General features: G+C 43.8%; 1 protein-coding gene across 4 annotated transcripts in view; it reads right to left on the bottom strand.

The window, feature by feature from the left end:
* NTRK3 (neurotrophic receptor tyrosine kinase 3) overlaps positions 1-22,337 on the bottom strand; it is a 1,045,167-nt gene that overhangs the window by 298,217 nt on the left and 724,613 nt on the right. For all 4 annotated transcript variants that reach the window (XM_082254695.1, XM_082254693.1, XM_082254694.1 and 1 more), the window contains one exon: positions 2,387-2,575. In XM_082254695.1, the coding sequence (XP_082110821.1) occupies positions 2,387-2,575 (189 nt within the window). The remainder of the gene's footprint in view (positions 1-2,386; positions 2,576-22,337) is intronic.

Genomic DNA, 22,337 nt, shown 5'->3' on the forward strand with positions numbered 1-22,337 from the left:
CTCGCGATTGTCCGTTACAGCGGGAGAAAGGCAGGCGGCTAATGTAAACAAGCCACCTGTCATTCTCCCTGTGTAAGAATGGAAATCATACGGTTCTGCTATGTAGGACTGTTGATCTCTGTTATTACACATCAAGCCACATAAAATCACAGTTAAAAACATGCCCCTAGGGACACACTTAACCCCTCCCTCTCAAATAAAGTTAACCCCTTCCCTGCCAGTGTCATTTTTACAGTAACAGTGCATATGTATAGCACTGATTACTGTAGTAATGTCACTGGTAACCCCAAAAGTGTCAAAAATGTCAGTCAAGGGTCCGATCTGTCTGCTGCAATGTCGCAGTCCCGCAAAAAAAATCGCAGATCGCCGCCATTACTCGTTAAAAAAAAGAAAACCAACAAAAATGACAAAAATCTTTCCCGTAGTTAGTAAATGCAATAACTTTTGCGCAAACCGATCAAAATACGCCTTTTGCGATTTTCTTTACCAAACATATGTAGCATAAAACAAATTGGCCTAAGATGTTAAAAAATTTTGATTTTTAAATTTTTTGGGGGGGAATTTCATATAAAAAAATGTGAAAAATATTGTTATTTTTGCAACATTGACGCTCTTTTTTTGTCTATAGCACATGATCAAAAAATCACACAGGTGATCAAATACCACCAAAAAAAAGCTCTGTTTGTGGGAAAAAAAGGACGTCAAATTAGTTTAGGTACAGCGTCGCATGACTGCACAATTGTCCGTTAAAGTCACGCAGTGCCGAATCGCAAAATAGGCCCTGGTCAGGAAGGGGGTAAAATCTTCCGGGGCTTAAGTGGTTAAACATTGCCTCAACTTATCCCCTGCCAATCAATCAAATGACATTGTATACTGAGCTGAAGGAAGCCAAGATGTCTATACATGGTAAAGGGTGTCCTATATCTAACACCAAATATACAAGATGCTTTACATCTATCCAGCATGCAAAAAAAAAATAACATTTCAGTACAGGGGTCTACTGAACGGGGAGGTAAACTTTAAAATCATTTGTTCTGTAAATACTGAATGCCGCTTTTTTTGTAAGAATATTGCACTGTACTTTTTTATCATCCCTGAAAGGGGTGTTATATAACTATTATGAGCTTTTTCTTTACTAATTATTAATTACAATGCTTGCATTCACCCTATTTCAGGAAAAAATAAAATAAACGCAATGCTGCAATTAATTTAGATCCAATTTAAAGTTTTTTCAACATCACAGAAGAATTTCTATTTCAGGTGGACAAACAAATAAACTAAAATACTTACCTTTGTTTATCTACTGGGTATAATTAGGTTTTTAAGAGATCCAATGATGATTATTGCCATGCCTATTAATGCTGATCATGCAGGGAAAGCATTGGAAGAACTCTACATTAGTATGAATAATAGACTTCTAACTCCATTCTTAGCATTGAAAGCTAACGAAAATATTGGGTGTGGAATCCACAAGTCAACAATATTTTTTAAATGAAGGTATTGCATTATTTGGACAGAAACTACAGCTAAAAGTTTTTTGAAGAAATGAAAAGAAAAGAAGGAAATAAAGGCAGCAGAAAATGTGATAACCATAAGGCTGAAGGTCACGAAACAGCAATAAAATTATTTTTAAAAAGTCATTTATAAGAAGTACTCAAGTGGGAACATAGTCAAAGCACTAATAAAGCTCTAACGTTGACTATCACATCATCTATCCAATAACTAAGGTGTAAAATCAATAGATCAAATGGCTTTGATGCAGTAGAGGGGTGGGCATATGCAGGGGATTAATCATAGTTACCTGAAGAAGAAAATCTTTCTCTAATAGGTACAAATGAGGTACACTTTGCTAGACAGTGCATCTAACCAAGCAATAAAGACAGGCTACACATTCCATTTACAAAAATCGATCCAATCCACTTAGAAATCATTTAAAGAAATTGTCTGGACTAAATTAAAGTTTTATAACTACTTTAGATCCTTCCACATAGAAACTTCCCTTAACCTCTCTTAAACAGCAGTTAGATCCCGTCAAGCTGTTGTTTACATTAATCTGATCTTTGGAATATATTAGCAATCATGAGGAATTATACTTGAATGGCCAAAGTACAATACCCGGCTTCACCTGTACGTTAACATAAAATTACAGCTGTTAGTCTTGGAAAAAGAGAGGTACAGTAGCGGTAACTCTCTCTGTTACTAAATAAGCTGGTGAGAAGCAATTGTGCAAACAAATTTACATTAAAAATTCTCTGTGATAAAAAAAGAAACCTGATATCAAAGCATTTTTGCAAAAAAAAAATGTATCTTTCTCCAAAAAACAACTTTTGATTTTATTTTTGATCACAGTCAGTATTTACTTGGTCTAGAAATATGTAATACTTACACGTATCTGGCTTGTGACAATTGTGGCTCTGGTGGAAATACTGAGGATTTTCAATAACGGGGATCCGTGTCATTCCAATGACCACAGTGTCCGGTCCTGCATCTAGGGAGTTTGGTGTGGTTATTCCATGGTTAATATGATGAAGAGGACTGGCAGAATCTTCTTCCCCACTAATCACTGCCACGGGACCTGGAAAGATCACAAATTAATTAATGAAAGAGCACTAATGCTATGTAAATTCAATTAATTATGCCACTAAAATTAAACAACGAAAGGGCTCCTAAAACTTTTAACAGAGGCTGGTTTAGGTGCTCAGAGGTCAAAGAGTTCGTATAGATATAAGCTGAAACAATGGCAGATAAAAGTGTTGATGTACACAGGTGGGGGAAAAACAGTTCGCACAGGGGGGGATAATGAGTCCATGTGCAAATATCTGACAGTTCTTAGAAGCAATCCAAGGGTGGTCCGCAGCTCAGGGTCAGCTCATTCAAACAGAGTGAAGTCAACTCTAAACGGATAAAGGAGGAAGGAAGAGCGCCACTTGAGTGCAAGATTATGATTTATTATGACATAAAAACGTAGTAACTTACATTAAAGTAAGGATAAAAGCGTCTGTCAGGTACAAAACGGTTCCATGATGGTGAGAGGGGTCCGCACAATCCAGGGTGCCTCAGGTACAGAGCGCCAGACCAGCTGGCTGTGTGTGTCCAGGCGATCGGGGAGATCAGAAAGATGCGGCCGTGGAGGGAACCGGAAGGCGTCTGACGTCAGCGGCAGGGAACTGGCAACTGGAGGAGTGCGCAGGCCCTGCCCGGGCCATCGTGCAGACTCCGAAACGTGTCTTGAAGCTCCCTCAGCCACCTTGCCAGTTCCCAGCCGCTGACGTCAGACGCCTTCCGGTTCCGTCCACGGCCGCATCTTTCTGATCTCCCCGATCGCCTGGAAACACACAGCCAGCTGGTCTGGCGCTCTGTACCTGAGGCACCCTGGATTGTGCGGACCCCTCTCACCATCGTGAAACCGTTTTGTACCTGACAGACGCTTTTATCCTTACTTTTATTAACCCTGTGAGTGCTCTTACTATACATTTTTTCATATATGATATGTCAATTATACGTATATTTCAGATATAAATTAATGTTACATGGCATTCATGTTCATATCTTTCTATTGATAGAGTACCAATATGAACTACCCCTGAAGAAGAAGAAAATATATATCTTCGAAACATGTCGGGTTTTAGGTTCTAGTGCATGGTTGTATCTTTTTTTCTGCTCTATGCTTGTATATGTTTTTATCATTATTTGTTCACTATGTATCAAATAAAATTATCTTTTGAATTATATAATTTTTGATTGGTCAAATATACCTTTGTGCCTAAAAACTCCCAATTAGGGGAACCCCCTTCCTTTTTGTACCTCGCACCAGGGATGTGGCACCGTGAACACTGGTCCCTAGCACCCTTTATGCTCTCAACATCGTGGAACCGTTTTGTACCTGACAGACGCTTTTATCCTTACTTCAATGTAAGTTACTACGTTTTTATGTCATAATAAATCATAATCTTGCACTCAAGTGGCGCTCTTCCCTCCTCCTAAAACTTTTAAGGGCATTGCCAGTAATAGACAATATGATTTTGTTAGCAATGACACCAATCCATTGTAATCAGTTGCAGAGACTTTGATGAGGACATCTCACGATAAAGACATCTCACTTTAGTTTTTAATAGTGTGTTCTGGTCTCCAGGGGACAAAGTAAATGTAGATGGTGTCTAAAGTAGGCTATACACTAATAGCATTTTATTCAAAGTTTTTTATTGGAAGAACTTTCATTCATTTTGCATGGCAATAATGGGAAAATTTGAATGGGGAAAGATTAAAACTGTTTCTCGAACAATGGAATTTATAACAATGCATGTGTTCTTTGTTCGGGAAAGTTACTAACTTCAAAGTTGAATGTTAAAAGCAAACAGCATTTTGAAGTACTTTTGAACACCATTTGTCAAGCCATTGAATGCAGGAATTTTCTTAAGAGCATTTGTTCAAAAATTTGCTAGTATATGTGTAGGAAGGTGCAGTCTGTACTTAGCATTGTAGGTGGTGCTTGTCCCAAGCAGCAATGGCAAAGTGGAAAGAAGTCTTGAGGAACTCGGTTCCTCTATGACTTTCTGAGGTCGTCAGGGATAGATAGCTGTCTGACGGGATGCTGGCACCCCCTGTGACCTCAGTGGCCATCTTGGGGAGAGCAGAGTCTATTTAGAATCCAGTTCCTGGGGTTTGGCGTGCTTTGTGGCTAGTGTAGGGACAGGTTCTTGGTGTGGCAGGGACAGTTTATAGTGGCAGGGAAAGGTTCCTGAGGAGTAGGTTCCACTCTATCTCCACTTAGTAAGCCTTCCATTTGAGTGTGGACTGAGCAGGCCGCATTCCAGAAGCTGTCGGCATCATTTCAAGAGTACGATCCCCTGCTACTGTTTGTAAGTGGCTCTGGTTGGTTTTATCTACCCGCCGGGCCTGATTGTACATTGTTGGGACTTTCTAAATATATCAGTCTCATCCACCCCGGCCGCTGCTAAGTTTTCTCTTTGCACCCCGGCACACCATGCTGCACCCTACCCACATATGGCTAGCTTAATTTTTTTGAATAGTTTGTAAATCTAGTTTGTGAAGATTCCGACATATTTACTTCCTGGAAGTCTGTAACACATATTCACAATGCCCTGTAAGTAGGCTCTGCTGTGTCTCACATTTCATAGAGCCTGCCTTCTGAGTTACAGAGGAGCTGAGAGGAGGAGTTTCTGGAGGCGGAGTCAGTACAGGAATCACTGCTTGCAGGCAGTGAAGGACCATGAAATATGTAGTCCTTAGAAATTGACAAGAAGCTACAAAGCATGCAGGAAATCAAAGAAGTTGTGGAAAGAGATGGCCGTCAGACAGGCAGCACTCACAACATGAAAGAAACATTTTTGGGTAAGCTTTTTGTGGATTGTCAAAATGTAACTATTGTTGATATTGCTATTACAGTGCTGATGTATTAAAATGAAGATGTAAGCTGCAACCTTAGATTTCCTTTAAGGCATGGTAAATGTACTTTTGGAAATTCTATTACACCCTTTGATGGGCTACTTTAGCTTTCTTTAAATGCTTTCACAGCTTGATGAATCAATGGCAAAACCACTAGTATACCTGGAACTAATCTCACATGGGACCAATAAGTCACATAAGTGTGTCATATTATTAAAAAGTCTAGTCACTGGCTATAGCAATTAACTTTCAAGTGCATGCTACAAAACAATAATAAGGATATGATTCACTTTACTTTCCATTCTCTTTGATTTTGGATGAGTCCTTTGATAAGTTTTGCAAAGAATTCAAAACAGTAACATATTAAAAATGTAGACCATTCAGCTGGTCACTGGACAAGTATCATCCTCTTTTTAACCTCCCTGGCGGTATGATCGTGTCCGATTTTATGTGCTAAAAGCAGTACAATTATTTTGCTAGTAATTCTTAAGGACGAGCAGCCCAAACCAACTATTTACATATGATTTTTTTTACTGTGCGTTCTTCTTTATAACATCTCGTGTATGATAAAGTTTGAAACACAAAATCATAAATTATAATATAATAAATAACTATAAAAAAGTTAAAGTATATATAAAAGTATACATATTATATATATATATATATATATATATATATATATATATATGTGTGTGTGTGTGTATATATATATATATATATATATAAAAAGTACAGTAAAACTGCAGGAAAGGGCACTGGGGGGCAAACTAATGTCAATTTATTTTATTTTGTAATGTAATCCAATAGGATTACAATATATCAGTGTGTTTGTGTATTTGACTTTTCAAATTTGCCACCGGTTCCACCCCCCTGCGAGCGTCACGTCGCAGGAGACGGAAGTCGGGGCTCACAGCATTGGGCAGAAGATCCGGCCGCCGTATGCTGCAGTGACACATCGTAGGATCACGGGGACAAGGTAAGTACCCTCTACCAGGATCCAGCGATGCTCCCTGGCGGTACCCCGAGTGTGGCTCGGGGTTACCGCTAATGGCACTGAAATTCCACCCCGAGCCACACTCAGGAATACCACCAGGGAGATTAAGAACCTCACTCAGCGCACAAGTCAGTGCAATCTTAAGAGCAATAAAGGGCTCCGGGCAATGCAGTGCACTGGGGCCCGGCCTACACAATCACCCACAAGAATAAAAATGCAAATTATTGATAAGGCGATATTTATTGGTACAGCAGTGCAAGGCTAATGACAGCTTCCAAGTTCGGCGGCTGGGTTTGGTGAACACACACACGGACGGGAGTCAGACTTGACTGTCCTTTGTGTGCCTGTTCCCGTGGAGGTGGACAGGTATTCCTCCAGTTGTGGGTTCCCCCTCCATGGCCCAAGTGGCCTGACAGCAGCGCAGGTGCTTGCCATCTGCTAAGTTTGGTAGCGGGATGCACATGGGAATCATGACTAATGCTTGGCTGAGGCTGGGTCACTAGTCAGGTGGGCCCCCCGGGCAACTGCCCAGGGTGCCCATTCGGTAAGGTGGCCCTGGCACAAGTACTATACTATCACTGACTATATTTGAGTTTTCTGCTTCCTGCCGGTACTTTAGAACAGAACTGTGTTTTCAAAACATTGCAGACTAATTTGAATAATAAATTGATGGCCTACTTTACAAGTCATTCAAGGCAGGCTGTGTGTGTATTAGAAAACCTTCTAGCACTGTGATTGCAAATATGCATCAAAAATTTATACAAACAAGTTGTGCTGGAGATTAATAAAAAACACAAATACAAGGAAAAAATGCCATGTCTGAAATTAGTTGGCTTTAATCACTGTTGCCTTATCCTAACATAAATCTTGGAGATCTACAGATGCTTTGGGCTTTCTACATTTGTAATTATTTATTGCTTTTTTTGGATTATTAGGAAGCATAGGTCTTAATGAGCTCTTCAATTGCCTTGCCAAAACATTGTGTATGATGTTTTTTCATACCTAGTAAAATGAAAGCTAAATATTTATTTTTCCTTAGAGAATAACAGCCATTTACAAGCTCTGAATGTTATTTAAACAATGAGGTAAAAAGAATGCCAAAGCATGGATCACCATCTCTTCAAAAAAAAAAAAATGAAAAGAGGTGGACCGGTTTAATAAAGACCTATGATTACGATCAAAAGAAGTAAATTGATACATAATATTATGGTAAATAAGCTTGCTATGTATGAACAGTTTGTTTAAATGAGCAGCTGGTATGTTGGGTTCCTCCTACCCTTGCAGTACCCCAAAGAACTCACTGACACCACATCAGCAATGACCCATTATTTGACATCCCTTCTGTCAATCCTTGCTTGAAGTTTTATTTGCTCAGTCCAGATGAGAGAAGGTTAGGAGCCACAGGATACCCAAAACACAGCATAAACAAATTCTCTCTGCTAGGAAATACCTTCAGTCCCTGGCTGGTAGTGCACCTTCATGTTGAGAAAAACAATCTAATATTGTGTTCAATGGACTGAAATATCTTATTTCTGATGGTGCTCCCCTTTAACATATAAAGAGTCCATAAAGTCCACAGCATATGGGAAGTTTCCAGTGCAGAAAAGGTAAGTAAGGGACACCACCACAATCGTGACTCCTTCACCATAGGTATTACAGCCTCTCACCTCCAATATTTGACCACTAGGGGTCACTGCGCTTAGAACAATCACTGAAGACAACCAATGAGGACAGAAATCTTCTTATAGGAAATCAAACCCAGACGGACTCACAGCAGATATATCATCCAAGGAAACATAAATGGAAAGGATCTAATGCTCACTGTCATAAAACTTTATTTGTAAGGCATGTAAAAAACACACTTACATAAAAGGCACTGTCACAGTGCTAAAATGCAGGCATAAAACATAATGATCCACACATCCGGACATCGGGCTGCCGCGGGTGACGTCAGACTCCTCCCCCCATATGCGTTACGTCAGTGGGCTTCGTCAATACTGCATCCTCACCAGGCATAGTTTGGAAGGCTAAGAACCCTTCTAGAAGGGCTTCCCAAATATTTATGTCTTTCACTAGCCTATATCACTGGCAATAAACTTCTTAATGATGGTGGGCCAGGGTGAAATAAACATTCATAACCCATAACATTTTTTATTCTTGCTGTATCACATGGACACCCTCCCAGAACCAGGAAGAAGTAAATAATGCCATCAAATGCCGAAAGAGTAACAGAGTTCAGAAGGGCTACAGTCTAGCTGCCCACTACATTGATAATATTGACAGTCCTGCTTATGGCAGGATCCCTACATAGGTATTGATCTAGCTACTCAGAAAGGTGAAACTAAACTATGGTAATATGGATTGATACTCAAATAGTTACCTAAAGCTATGTTAATGATATTGTTTGGATATATATGTAAGAAAGGCAATGAAAGGCCTAAATATTTAGCTATCTGAGGAAAAATGCTGCTCCAGCCTCCTTCCAGTGCTACTTTAATGACCAGAAGCCTAGACTTTTGGTTAAACTATTTATGCTGAAGTGGAGTTAAGCCAATCTGAGCTTTTATCCTTCCCAGTGATTATATTTAGTGTTGAGCGAACACGGACTGTATTATTCGTGTTCGTACCGAATAATTGGATTTTTTGTACCCGAACACGGACACGGACACTTTACTGTATGTTCGGGTAAAAATCCGTGTTCGGTCGTTTTATTTCCGGGTTTTGCATGCTTTGGCGCTCTTTTCATGGCGGGCTTTCAACAGCCAATCAACAATCGTTTAACTGGTGTGCCTTAAGCCATCCCAGCCATGCCTGCAAATGTCTCAGTAGCTGTGATTGGCCGTCTGAAGCATGTGACCAAGTCTTTATAAGTTCGAGGCAGCCGCAGCGGCGTCATTATGCTGCTTAGATTCAGGGACAGAGCACACATCAACGTGCTGGCTGCTGATTAGGGAAAGATAGGCAGGAAAAAACCATTTGTGTCCGGATAGAATTGAGGGACAGGTCGGAGTGTTTAGGCAGGGCGAGTTGTAGGCATTTTAGGGATAGAGTCTGCTGAATTATATAGGGTCAGTGTCTTCTACAAACTACAATCGATATTGCTGTGTGGGGGGTGGGGTCTGCACTCAATCCTGATCTACGATCTCTTCTCAATCCTGTTAGGGACAGAGTCTGCTGAATTTTAGGGAAACTGTGTTCTACAAACTACAATCGATATTGCTGTGTGGTGTGGGATTGGAGATAGGCAGGTGTCAGTGATCCACATCCATTTTTCTGTGTGTGAGCTGCAGTGAACACAATCTTTTTGGGCTGCAGTGAACACAATCTTTTTGGGCTGCAGTGAACACAATCTTTTTGGGCTGCAGTGAACACAATCTTTTTGGGCTGCAGTGAACACAATCTTTTTGGGCTGCAGTGAACACAATCTTTTTGGGGTGCAGTGAACAAAATCTTTTTGGGGTGCAGTGAACACAATCCTTTTTGGTGTGCAGTGAACACAATCTTTGTGGGGTGCAGTGAACAAAATCCTTTGTGGGGTGCAGTGAACACAATCTTTTTGGGGTGCAGTGAACAAAATCCTTTTTGGGGTGCAGTGAACAACATCCTTTTTGGGGTGCAGTGAACACAATCTTTTTGGGGTGCAGTGAACAAAATCCTTTGTGGGGTGCAGTGAACACAATCTTTTTGGGGTGCAGTGAACACAATCTTTTTGGGGTGGAGTGAACAACATCCTTTTTGGGGTGCAGTGAACAAAATCCTTTTTGGGGTGCAGTGAACAAAATCATTTTTGGGGTGCAGTGAACACAATCTTTTTGGGGTGCAGTGAACACAATCTTTGTGGGGTGCAGTGAACACAATCTTTTTGGGGTGGAGTGAACAACATCCTTTTTGGGGTGCAGTGAACAACATCCTTTTTGGGGTGCAGTGAACACAATCTTTTTGGGGTGCAGTGAACACAATCTTTGTGGGGTACAGTGAACAGAATCTTTGTGGGGTGCAGTGAACACAATCTTTGGGGGGTACAGTGAACACAATCTTTGTGAGGTGCAGTGAACACAATCTTTGTGGGGTGCAGTGAACACAATCATTGTGGGGTGCAGTGAACTCAATCTTTGTGGGGTACAGTGAACACAATCTCATACTGAAGGTTTGAGGGTGCTGCCTGTTCCATACTCCCCCTACTCCTCATCTAGCCTTTTAGGGGTACAAACAATAGTAATTGGGGCCTAGTGTGGTTGTGTACGTGTGATATACATACACTTTTTTGGGATCATATTTTCTATTCCGCTATTTAATCAAAAACCTTTGGGGATCAGTTAAATTGGGGGATAGTCTGTGTTGGTACGTGTGAGAGAGATCCACCTTTCCAAGTTGTTGGGGTTCATCTCATACTTCTGAAGGTTTGAGGGTGCTGCCTGTTCCATACTCCCCCTACTCCTAGCCTTTTAGGGGTACAAACAATAGTAATTGGGGCCTAGTGTGGTTGTGTACGTGTGATATACATACACTTTTTTGGGATCATATTTTCTATTCCGCTATTTAATCAAAAACCTTTGGGGATCAGTTAAATTGGGGGATAGTCTGTGTTGGTACGTGTGAGAGAGATCCACCTTTCCAAGTTGTTGGGGTTCATCTCATACTTCTGAAGGTTTGAGGGTGCTGCCTGTTCCATACTCCCCCTACTCCTAGCCTTTTAGGGGTACAAACAATAGTAATTGGGGCCTAGTGTGGTTGTGTACGTGTGATATACATACACTTTTTTGGGATCATATTTTCTATTCCGCTATTTAATCAAAAACCTTTGGGGATCAGTTAAATTGGGGGATAGTCTGTGTTGGTACGTGTGAGAGAGATCCACCTTTCCAAGTTGTTGGGGTTCATCTCATACTTCTGAAGGTTTGAGGGTGCTGCCTGTTCCATACTCCCCCTACTCCTAGCCTTTTAGGGGTACAAACAATAGTAATTGGGGCCTAGTGTGGTTGTGTACGTGTGATATACATACACTTTTTTGGGATCATATTTTCTATTCCGCTATTTAATCAAAAACCTTTGGGGATCAGTTAAATTGGGGGATAGTCTGTGTTGGTACGTGTGAGAGAGATCCACCTTTCCAAGTTGTTGGGGTTCATCTCATACTTCTGAAGGTTTGAGGGTGCTGCCTGTTCCATACTCCCCCTACTCCTAGCCTTTTAGGGGTACAAACAATAGTAATTGGGGCCTAGTGTGGTTGTGTACGTGTGATATACATACACTTTTTTGGGATCATATTTTCTATTCCGCTATTTAATCAAAAACCTTTGGGGATCAGTTAAATTGGGGGATAGTCTGTGTTGGTACGTGTGAGAGAGATCCACCTTTCCAAGTTGTTGGGGTTCATCTCATACTTCTGAAGGTTTGAGGGTGCTGCCTGTTCCATACTCCCCCTACTCCTAGCCTTTTAGGGGTACAAACAATAGTAATTGGGGCCTAGTGTGGTTGTGTACGTGTGATATACATACACTTTTTTGGGATCATATTTTCTATTCCGCTATTTAATCAAAAACCTTTGGGGATCAGTTAAATTGGGGGATAGTCTGTGTTGGTACGTGTGAGAGAGATCCACCTTTCCAAGTTGTTGAGGTTCATCTCATACTTCTGAAGGTTTGAGGGTGCTGCCTGTTCCATACTCCCCCTACTCCTAGCCTTTTAGGGGTACAAACAATAGTAATTGGGGCCTAGTGTGGTTGTGTACGTGTGATATACATACACTTTTTTGGGATCATATTTTCTATTCCGCTATTTAATCAAAAACCTTTGGGGATCAGTTAAATTGGGGGATAGTCTGTGTTGGTACGTGTGAGAGAGATCCACCTTTCCAAGTTGTTGGGGTTCATCTCATACTTCTGAAGGTTTGAGGGTGCTGCCTGTTCCATACTCCCCCTACTCCTAGCCTTTTAGGGGTACAAACAATAGTAATTGGGGCCTAGTGTGGTTGTGTACGTGTGATATACATACACTTTTTTGGGATCATATTTTCTATTCCGCTATTTAATCAAAAACCTTTGGGGATCAGTTAAATTGGGGGATAGTCTGTGTTGGTACGTGTGAGAGAGATCCACCTTTCCAAGTTGTTGGGGTTCATCTCATACTTCTGAAGGTTTGAGGGTGCTGCCTGTTCCATACTCCCCCTACTCCTAGCCTTTTAGGGGTACAAACAATAGTAATTGGGGCCTAGTGTGGTTGTGTACGTGTGATATACATACACTTTTTTGGGATCATATTTTCTATTCCGCTATTTAATCAAAAACCTTTGGGGATCAGTTAAATTGGGGGATAGTCTGTGTTGGTACGTGTGAGAGAGATCCACCTTTCCAAGTTGTTGGGGTTCATCTCATACTTCTGAAGGTTTGAGGGTGCTGCCTGTTCCATACCCCCCCTACTCCTCATCTAGCCTTTTAGGGGTACAAACAATAGTAATTGGGGCCTAGTGTGGTTGTGTACGTGCGAGATACATACACTTTTTTTGATCATATTTCCTATTCCGCTATTCAATAAAAACCTTTGAGGATCAATTGAATTGCGGGATAGTCTGTGTCGGTACGTGTGAGAGAGATCCACCTTTCCAAGTTGTTGGGGTTCATCTCATACTTCTGAAGGTTTGAGGGTGCTGCCTGTTCCATACCCCCCCTACTCCTCATCTAGCCTTTTAGGGGTACAAACAATAGTAATTGGGGCCTAGTGTGGTTGTGTACGTGCGAGATACATACACTTTTTTTGATCATATTTCCTATTCCACTATTCAATAAAAACCTTTGAGGATCAATTGAATTGCGGGATAGTCTGTGTCGGTACGTGTGAGAGAGATCCACCTTTCCAAGTTGTTGGGGTTCATCTCATACTTCTGAAGGTTTGAGGGTGCTGCCTGTTCCATACCCCCCCTACTCCTCATCTAGCCTTTTAGGGGTACAAACAATAGTAATTGGGGCCTAGTGTGGTTGTGTACGTGCGAGATACATACACTTTTTTTGATCATATTTCCTATTCCGCTATTCAATAAAAACCTTTGAGGATCAATTGAATTGCGGGATAGTCTGTGTCGGTACGTGTGAGAGAGATCCACCTTTCCAAGTTGTTGGGGTTCATCTCATACTTCTGAAGGTTTGAGGGTGCTGCCTGTTCCATACCCCCCCTACTCCTCATCTAGCCTTTTAGGGGTACAAACAATAGTAATTGGGGCCTAGTGTGGTTGTGTACGTGCGAGATACATACACTTTTTTTGATCATATTTCCTATTCCGCTATTCAATAAAAACCTTTGAGGATCAATTGAATTGCGGGATAGTCTGTGTCGGTACGTGTGAGAGAGATCCACCTTTCCAAGTTGTTGGGGTTCATCTCATACTTCTGAAGGTTTGAGGGTGCTGCCTGTTCCATACCCCCCCTACTCCTCATCTAGCCTTTTAGGGGTACAAACAATAGTAATTGGGGCCTAGTGTGGTTGTGTACGTGCGAGATACATACACTTTTTTTGATCATATTTCCTATTCCGCTATTCAATAAAAACCTTTGAGGATCAATTGAATTGCGGGATAGTCTGTGTCGGTACGTGTGAGAGAGATCCACCTTTCCAAGTTGTTGGGGTTCATCTCATACTTCTGAAGGTTTGAGGGTGCTGCCTGTTCCATACTCCCCCTACTCCTCATCTAGCCTTTTAGGGGTACAAACAATAGTAATTGGGGCCTAGTGTGGTTGTGTACGTGTGATATACATACACTTTTTTTGGATCATATTTTCTATTCCGCTATTCAATAAAAACCTTTCTAGGGCAAGATCTTAAATTACAGAAATATGAGGAGACCGTCAAATAAGGGCCGTGGCCTGGGTCGTGGTGCTGCTGGTAGAGCTCCTGTTGCAAGGAGAGGACATGGTCGATCTGTGCCAGCTACACGCACAAGTGAAACACCTTCCTCAAGTGTGAGTAGGCGACAGAACCTGCATCAGTATTTGGTAGGGCATCAAACGCCCCTAGAAGTGATGAGGCCAGAACAAGTTGAGGCGATAGTAGATTGGTTTGCTGCTGACAGTGCCTCCAGTTCCTTCACATTGTCTCCCACCCAGTCTACTGCAGAAAGGTCAGAGTTGGCACCTGCAGCCAATGTCCAACCGTCTTTCACCTCACCCCCTTGCAAATCAGGCCAGCAGTCTGAGCCCCAAGCCATACAGCAGTCTCTTATTCTTTTTGAGGACTCTGTCAGCAGGGTTTCCCAGGGCCATCCACCTAGCCCTGCCCCAGAAGTGGAAGAGATTGAGTGCAGCGATGCCCAACCACTTATTTCTCAAGATGAGTACATGCAAGGATCATCGCAGCACGTCTCCGATGATGACGAAACGCAGGTGCCAACTGCTGCGGCGTTCAGAATTGTGGAGACCGACAAGGAGGGCAGGGGTGAAGACTGGGTGGAAGATGATGTGGAGGACGATGAGGTCCTCGACCCCACATGGAATGAACGTCATGCAGGTGAACTGAGTAGTTTGGAGGAAGAGGCGGTGGTCGCACAGAGCCACCAGCACAGCAGAAGAGGGAGCAGGGTGCAGAAGCGGAGCGGCCGTGCCCTAGACACTACGCCCGCTACTGCCCAACGCAGCAAGGGAACGAGCGCACCAAAGTCAGCTCAAAGGAGTTCTCTAGCGTGGAAGTTCTTTAGAAAATGTGCTGATGACAGGACACGAGTGGTTTGCACCCTGTGCAATCAGAGCTTGAAGCGAGGCATGAACCTTCTCAACCTGAGCACAACCTGCATGATCAGGCATCTAAGTGCAAAGCACGAGCTGCAGTGGAGTACACACCTTCAAAACCAAGAAATGTCTCTGGCTCATCCTGCTTCCTCTTCTGCTGCAGTCTCGGCCGCTCCAGCCACATCTGTAGTGATACCGGCACCTGCCACCCCGCAAACAGACGATCTGTCAGCAACACCACCACCTGGGTCACCAACAACCATCTCCACAATGTCCCGTGGAAGCGTTCAGCTTTCCATCTCCCAAACACTTGAGAGGAAGAGGAAGTACCCCCCTACCCACCCGCGATCCCTGGCCCTGAATGCCAGCATTTCAAAATTATTGGCCTTTGAAATGCTGTCATTCCGTCTGGTGGAGACGCACAGTTTTAAAAACCTTATGTCGGTGGCTGTCCCACAGTACGTCGTGCCCAGCCGCCACTACTTTTCCAGGCAAGCCATCCCTTCCCTGCACAACCAAGTGGGGGAAAAAATCAGGTGTGCACTGCGCAACGCCATCTGTGCCAAGGTCCACCTAACTACGGATACGTGGACCAGTAAGCACGGTCAGGGGCGTTATATCTCCCTAACGGCACACTGGGTAAATGCAGTGGCGGATGGGCCTGAGGCGGATAGCAATTTGGCGCATGTCCTTCCACCACCGAGGATTGCAGGGCGCTTCAGTTTGCCTCCTGTTCCTAACTCCTCCTACTCCGCTTCCTCATCCTCTACCGCCTCCTCATCCGGACAGCGTAACACCTTCACCACCAACTTCAGCACGGCCAGGGGTAAACGACAGCAGGCAGTTTTACAACTTGCCTGTTTGGGGGACAAACCACACACCGCGCAGGAGTTGTGGAGGAGCATGGAACAGCAGACAAATGAGTGGTTGCTGCCAGCGAGCCTCAAGCCCGGCCTGGTGGTGTGCGATAACGGGCGAAATCTCATAGCAGCTCTGGGCCTAGCCGGTTTGACGCACATCCCTTGCCTGGCGCATGTGCTGAATTTGGTGGTGCAGAGGTTCCTTAAAAACTACCCCGATATGTCAGAGCTGCTGCAGAAAGTGCGGGCCGTTTGTGCGCACTTTCGGCGTTCTCACCCTGCTGCTGCTCGCCTGGCAGCGCTGCAGCGTAACTTCGGCCTTCCCGCTCACCGCCTCATATGTGACGTGCCCACAAGGTGGAACTCCACCTTGCACATGCTGGAAAGACTGTGCGAGCAGCAGCAGGCCATAGTGGAGTTTCAGCTGCAGCACGCACGCGTGAGTCGCTCTGCGGAACAGCACCACTTCACCACCAATAACTGGGCCTCCATGCGAGACCTGTGTGCCTTGTTGCGCTGTTTTGAGTACTCCACCAACATGGCCAGTGGCAATGACGCCGTTCTCAGCTTAACTATCCCACTTCTATGCCTCCTTGAAAAAACAATTCGGGCGATGATGGAAGAGGATGTGGCACAGGATGAGGAGGAGGAGGAGGATGAAGAGGTAACATTTCCAAGGCTTTCAGGGCAGTCATTCGCAAGGGGCTCCGAGGGTGGGTTCCTGCACACGCAAACGCCAGGGACGCAATTGTCCAGCAGGGGCACAGTTCTGGAGGATGAGGAGGATGAGGAGGAGGAGGAGCTGGAGGAGGAGATGGAACCATGTTCACAGCAGGGTGGCACCCAGGCCAGCTCATGGCCATCACTGGTGCGTGGCTGGGGGGATACAGAGGACACGGACCATACACCTCCCACAGAGGACAGCCTTTCGTTGCCTCTGGGCAGCCTGGCACACATGAGCGATTACATGCTGCAGTGTCTCCACAACGACCGCCGAGTTGCCCACATTCTAACTTGTGCTGATTACTGGGTGGCCACGCTGCTGGATCCCCGTTACAAGGACAACGTACCGTCCTTAATTCACTCACTGGAGCGCGATCGCAAGATGCGCGAGTACAAGCGCACGCTGGTAGACGCCATGCTGCTGGCATTCCCATCTGACAGCGGGGCCACAGTGGAAGCACAAGGCAGAGGAGGAGGAGGAGGAGGTCGCCAACGCAACCAGGGCACCGCCAGCACCTCAGAAGGCAGGGTTAGCATGGCCGAAATGTGGAAAAGCTTTGTCAGCACGCCACAACAAACAGCAGCACCAGCAGCTCAGATGGAACGTCTTAGCAGGAGGCAGCATTTTACCAACATGGTGGAGCAGTATGTGTGCACACGCCTACATGTAGTGAATGACGGGTCTGCCCCCTTCAACTTCTGGGTCTCCAAATTGGGCACATGGCCTGAGCTTGCCCTTTACGCCTTGGAGGTGCTGGCGTGCCCTGCAGCCAGTGTATTATCTGAACGGGTATTTAGCACGGCTGGGGGCGTTATAACAGACAAGCGCAGCCGCCTGTCCAGAGACAATGTGGACAAGCTCACGTTCATTAAAATGAACCAGGCATGGATCCCACGGGACTTTTCCGTACCTTATGCAGAATAGCAATGGATACCGACCTTACCCACCCATTGTTCCATTTTTGCTCTTTCTCACTCTTTTGGGGTGTACCCTCATTTAAAATTTGTGAAAAGAAGCAGTGTTGGCTACCTCGTCCTCCTCCTCAGGGCCAGATTAATGTAGGGGCTATTGGAGCTGCAGCTCCAGGCCCCTACCTTTTATATAGGCCCCGGGTTGGCCATATTCACTGTTACCGCTCTTCTGTCACTTGTAAACACAGAAGTCTGGCTTCTATGCTCGCTTCCCCAGGCAGCACCCTCAGAACCTCCCCACACAGCGTGAAGGCCGGACAAGGAGGGACAGTTGGCGATGCATGGATGTGTTTATGGGCTTCAGAGACAGCATCCCATGTTGAATTAGGCATGCATGGCTGCACCCTTCCTCCTCTGGGTGCATGGCAAGGCACGGCCCTAAGGCCCTTCAAAATCCTCAGCACCAAGCCCATGATGCTGTTAATCCGGCCCTGGTCCTCCTCCACCGCCGCTTCCACCTACACCGCCCATAGGTGTGCGCAGCCTATTGCATTAAGGTGTGCACCCCAAAGTTGAAATACACATGCATGTGTTTGCCAGCAGGGAGAGTAATGTATCGGGGCCATGTACCTGTAGGCAAGGAGAAATAGAGCAGAGCAGGTCCCAGGGAGATCTTTCCCATCTCCTCACTGGCAATGCTATGTGCCCTAGGTGATTAGGGTGTGCCCAGGCACACCCAGCACACCCTGTGCGCACGCCTATGTCACCGCCACATCCACCACCACCTCAACCTCCCTCCTACTCCATATGGGCCTCGTCCTTCAGAGATGAAGAAGAACATTGTTTTATTTTTCTGTTTTTTTTTGTTGTTTTAAGTTATTTCCCTATCCACATTTGTTTGCAGAGCACTTGCCATGCTCTTAATTACGTTTTGCTGCCATTTGCAGCACTCTAGCCCTTTCCTTTGGTGTTTTAGAGCCATTTTAGTGCCTTAAAGTTCGGGTCCCCATTGACTTCAATGGGGTTCGGTGTCCGGGAAAAGTTCGGTAAAAGTCCGGGACACGGACCCGGACTTTTTTTTAAAGTTCGGCCGAACCCGTCGAACACGGACATCTAGGTGTCCGCTCAACCCTAATTATATTATAAAAGAATAGGTTCCTGGCTATGTGGAGGAAGTCTGGTGTAACATGTTCTCCAAAAAAAAAAAAAAACAGGTATGCATTTAATTTCCTTAATTACACAATACTTATCCAGACTCTTAATAGAGCTTTAAGCTAACATTTAAAGTGGTTCTAAAGGATGAAGGTTTTTTACCTTTATGCGTTCTATTCATGAGGGTAAAAATCCCTTGGCATGCTGTTCCCCCAGCCCTCTATATACTTACCTGAGTCAGCAATGTGCACAGGAGCAGCATCCCTCTCGGCTCTATCCCTCCTCATTGGCTCAGAGACAGCAGCGGGACTCATTAGCTCCCACTGCTGTCAATCACAACCAGCGAGGAAAGGAGCAGGCGTAGGACAAAGAGCCAGGCTCAGAAGCGAGCCTGCACAAGAGCCCCCATAGGTAGCGACTTGCTATGGGGGCTCTTGTGGGGGGGGGGAGTCAAGAGTCCCAGTGGAGGACCCAAGAAGAGGAGGATGGGGGCTGCTCTGTGCAAAACCAATGTACAGATGTACAGAGCAGGTATGTATAACATGTTTTACTTTATACATAAAAATTGTAAAGTATCCTTTACAATCACTTTAAGAACAAGTCACAGGTCTGTACACCATCATGGAGAGATCATAAGGACTCATTGATAGCTGGGACAAAATGATTAAAAATTTAGTTTTCTAAGCATCAGAATATTTTTCACCCTGGATGTGCATCCACTTCAGCCTAAGTCAGATGTATAGCAAAAGCCCATACACACGATAAGAAAATCTGATGGGAAATTTCGTCTGACGACCGATCTGCCGATTTTCGGATTGTTAGTATGGGGCTTTGGACGGCCGACTCTGACTTTTCGGCTGACAAAATCCTGATGTGCAGGCTATATTATTTTTGTCGTCTGTCAAAACAACGTCCGATTTTCTTCTCATTAGTACAGATTTCGATGGAATAAAATCTTAAGAGCAAGACTATTGATCATAAATCTACAGGGTGTGTTATTTTCTGTTCTATAAGCAGAGACCAATTGACAAAATCTATCATTTTCCAAACAATAAAGCTATGCACACAACTCTCCAAATACTATAAGACTGTTGCACGAGTGGACCAAATATTGTGTACTATGTAACAATTCTAGAAAAGCTTGCTAAATGCAAACTATTTTAAATGCTATGCACTGAGGATAACTGACGTACTTTCTGATTTTTAGCTCAATGTCATAGTGTTTCATGTTTAAACTATGGTTGACTGATGATTTTTTTTATGGCTGGAGAAAAGGGAATAAAATCAGAGCAAGTGACTCATGCTGCTAAATTCCACTCTCATGCATGCTGCAAGTGACTCATTGTAAACTCTTTAGATCACAACATATGAGATGCAGCAATTGTAAAATGGGAGCCAAGCCTTCAAAGCTTTGACATTACAGTTCTTAATACCTTTTATTATACTATATGTGGTGTTTCCTGGGAACATCTGGGAGACTAATTTAATTTAGCATTCTACTCATATAGCCATCACATCACTGACTACAGTTCAATGCATATAGGGGTTTTGATTTGTGGATAAAGCACGGGCGTTATTTTTTTAAACAAAGTTATGGTGCTTTTTTTTAACCACTTCCCGACCACCCGCCGCCTTTTTACTGCGGCAGGGTGGCTCTCCTGTGCAAACGACGTAGATCTACGTCGATCACGCGGGAAGCTAGAGGGCGAGGGAGCCTACCCTGACTCGGCAGCGGGGAAGCTGATGCATGGGTCAGGCGGCTCTGACTGCCACCGGACACCCGCGATCGCTCCCCGCTGAGAGAAGAGAACAGTCGGCTGTTGTAAACACAGCTGACCGTTCTTCTCTCTGAAATGATCACAGAGCTCATGCGATCCTTCTATATAGGATCACATGTCTCTATAGTAATTTCACAAGCCACGCCCCCCCACAGTTAGAATCACTCCCCTAGGCTCACATTTAACCCATTGATCACCCATAGGGTTAACCCCTTCCCTGCCAGTGTCATTATTACAGTAACAGTGCATATTTTTAGCACTGGTACCCCCAAAAGTGTCAAAAATGTCAGTTAGGGGTCCGATCTGTCCGCCACAATGTCACAGCCCTGAAAAAAATTGCAGATTGCCGCCATTACTAGTAAAAAAAAAAAAAACAATTGAAAATGACATAAATCTTTCCCATAGTAGACGTGATAACTTTTGTGCAAACCAATCAAAATACGCTTATTGCAATTTTTTTTTACCAAAAATATGTAGCAGAAAACAAATTGGTCTAAAATGTTAATAAATTTTGATTTTTAAATTCATTTGTTTTTTGAGAATGTCATATAGCAGAAAGTGAAAAATATAGTTTTTTTTTTTCAAAGTCGCTCTTTTTTTGTTTATAGTGCAAAAAATAAAAATCGCACAGGTGATTAAATATCACCAAAAGAAAGCTCTATTTGCGGGAAAAAAAGGACATCAATCTTATTTGGCTACAGCGTCACACGACCGCGCAATTGTCCCTTAAAGTAAGGCAGTGCTGAATCACAAAATAGGGCCTGGTCATTAAGGGGGCAAATCCTTCAAGTCTTAAGGTGGTTAAATGACACCCATTGATAAATATCTGATCTAGGCTTGAAAAAAACTAGAGTAGACCCCATCATGCATTTCTTCTGATTTAAATTCCAACCTAAAAATTTAGAGTAAATGACTTTGACGCATGCTTTTTTTAAAGTTTTTTTTTACCAAAGTCAGGTTCATGTTGCATTAGCTTTTTCCTTAAAATTTTCTGACTGTTGCAGTTCAGGGTGTTTTTGAATTTTGTGAGGAAATATATGCTCTTCTTAATCCAAACAACTAAAAGCCAAAGTTATCTAGTTGAGATTTTAGAGGTAAATGGCAGTTTTGGGGGTAAGATAACCAAAGCCAATGTTTAGTAAAACATTTTCTTAGGATACAGTACCAAGGATATAAGTTACCTCTAGGGAAATGCATCATATGTCTTGCTGGCTGCTGATTATTCTAAAAACTCTCCCTTCAGTGATGTCAGATCCTCCTCACAGTGGTGAGCTTCCAGTGCCGCATGGGTCTACTGCCTCAGCTGTAACAGCGAAGGATTGCACCACTTGCTATCCCTCTTCACCTTACTTGTTTATTAACCAAACTCCTTGCATTTTGTTCACAGAATGTAAAGAGTTCTGTAGAGGAGAGGGGTCCTGTCATTCCTCCTCCTGTCCTCATTTCACAGAATGCTTGGCCTCCAGTGAAAATAATACAAGGAGTTTTGTGAATAGACAAGTGCAGCGGAAGGGAAGCAGAAAAATACTTTGCTGATACAGCTGAGGCAGACAACCTATGCAGAACCAGAAGATTACTGCTGTGAGGAAAATCCAGCATCACTGGACAACAGGACATAGGATACACTTTGTTAGAGGTAATTTGTGTCCCTGATGCTGTATACCCAAAAACATTTTTTATCAAATGTCAGCTTAAGAGCCCATTCACATAGGGGCGACACGACTTGCTGGGGCGACCTGTGAAGTCGCGGTGCATAGCGTGCACCGCGACCTCAGCGCGACATGCACAGACTTCATAT

This window comes from Pelophylax lessonae (assembly GCF_965119305.1).
Source record: "Pelophylax lessonae genome assembly, chromosome: 4".
Taxonomy (NCBI): Eukaryota; Metazoa; Chordata; class Amphibia; order Anura; family Ranidae; genus Pelophylax; species Pelophylax lessonae.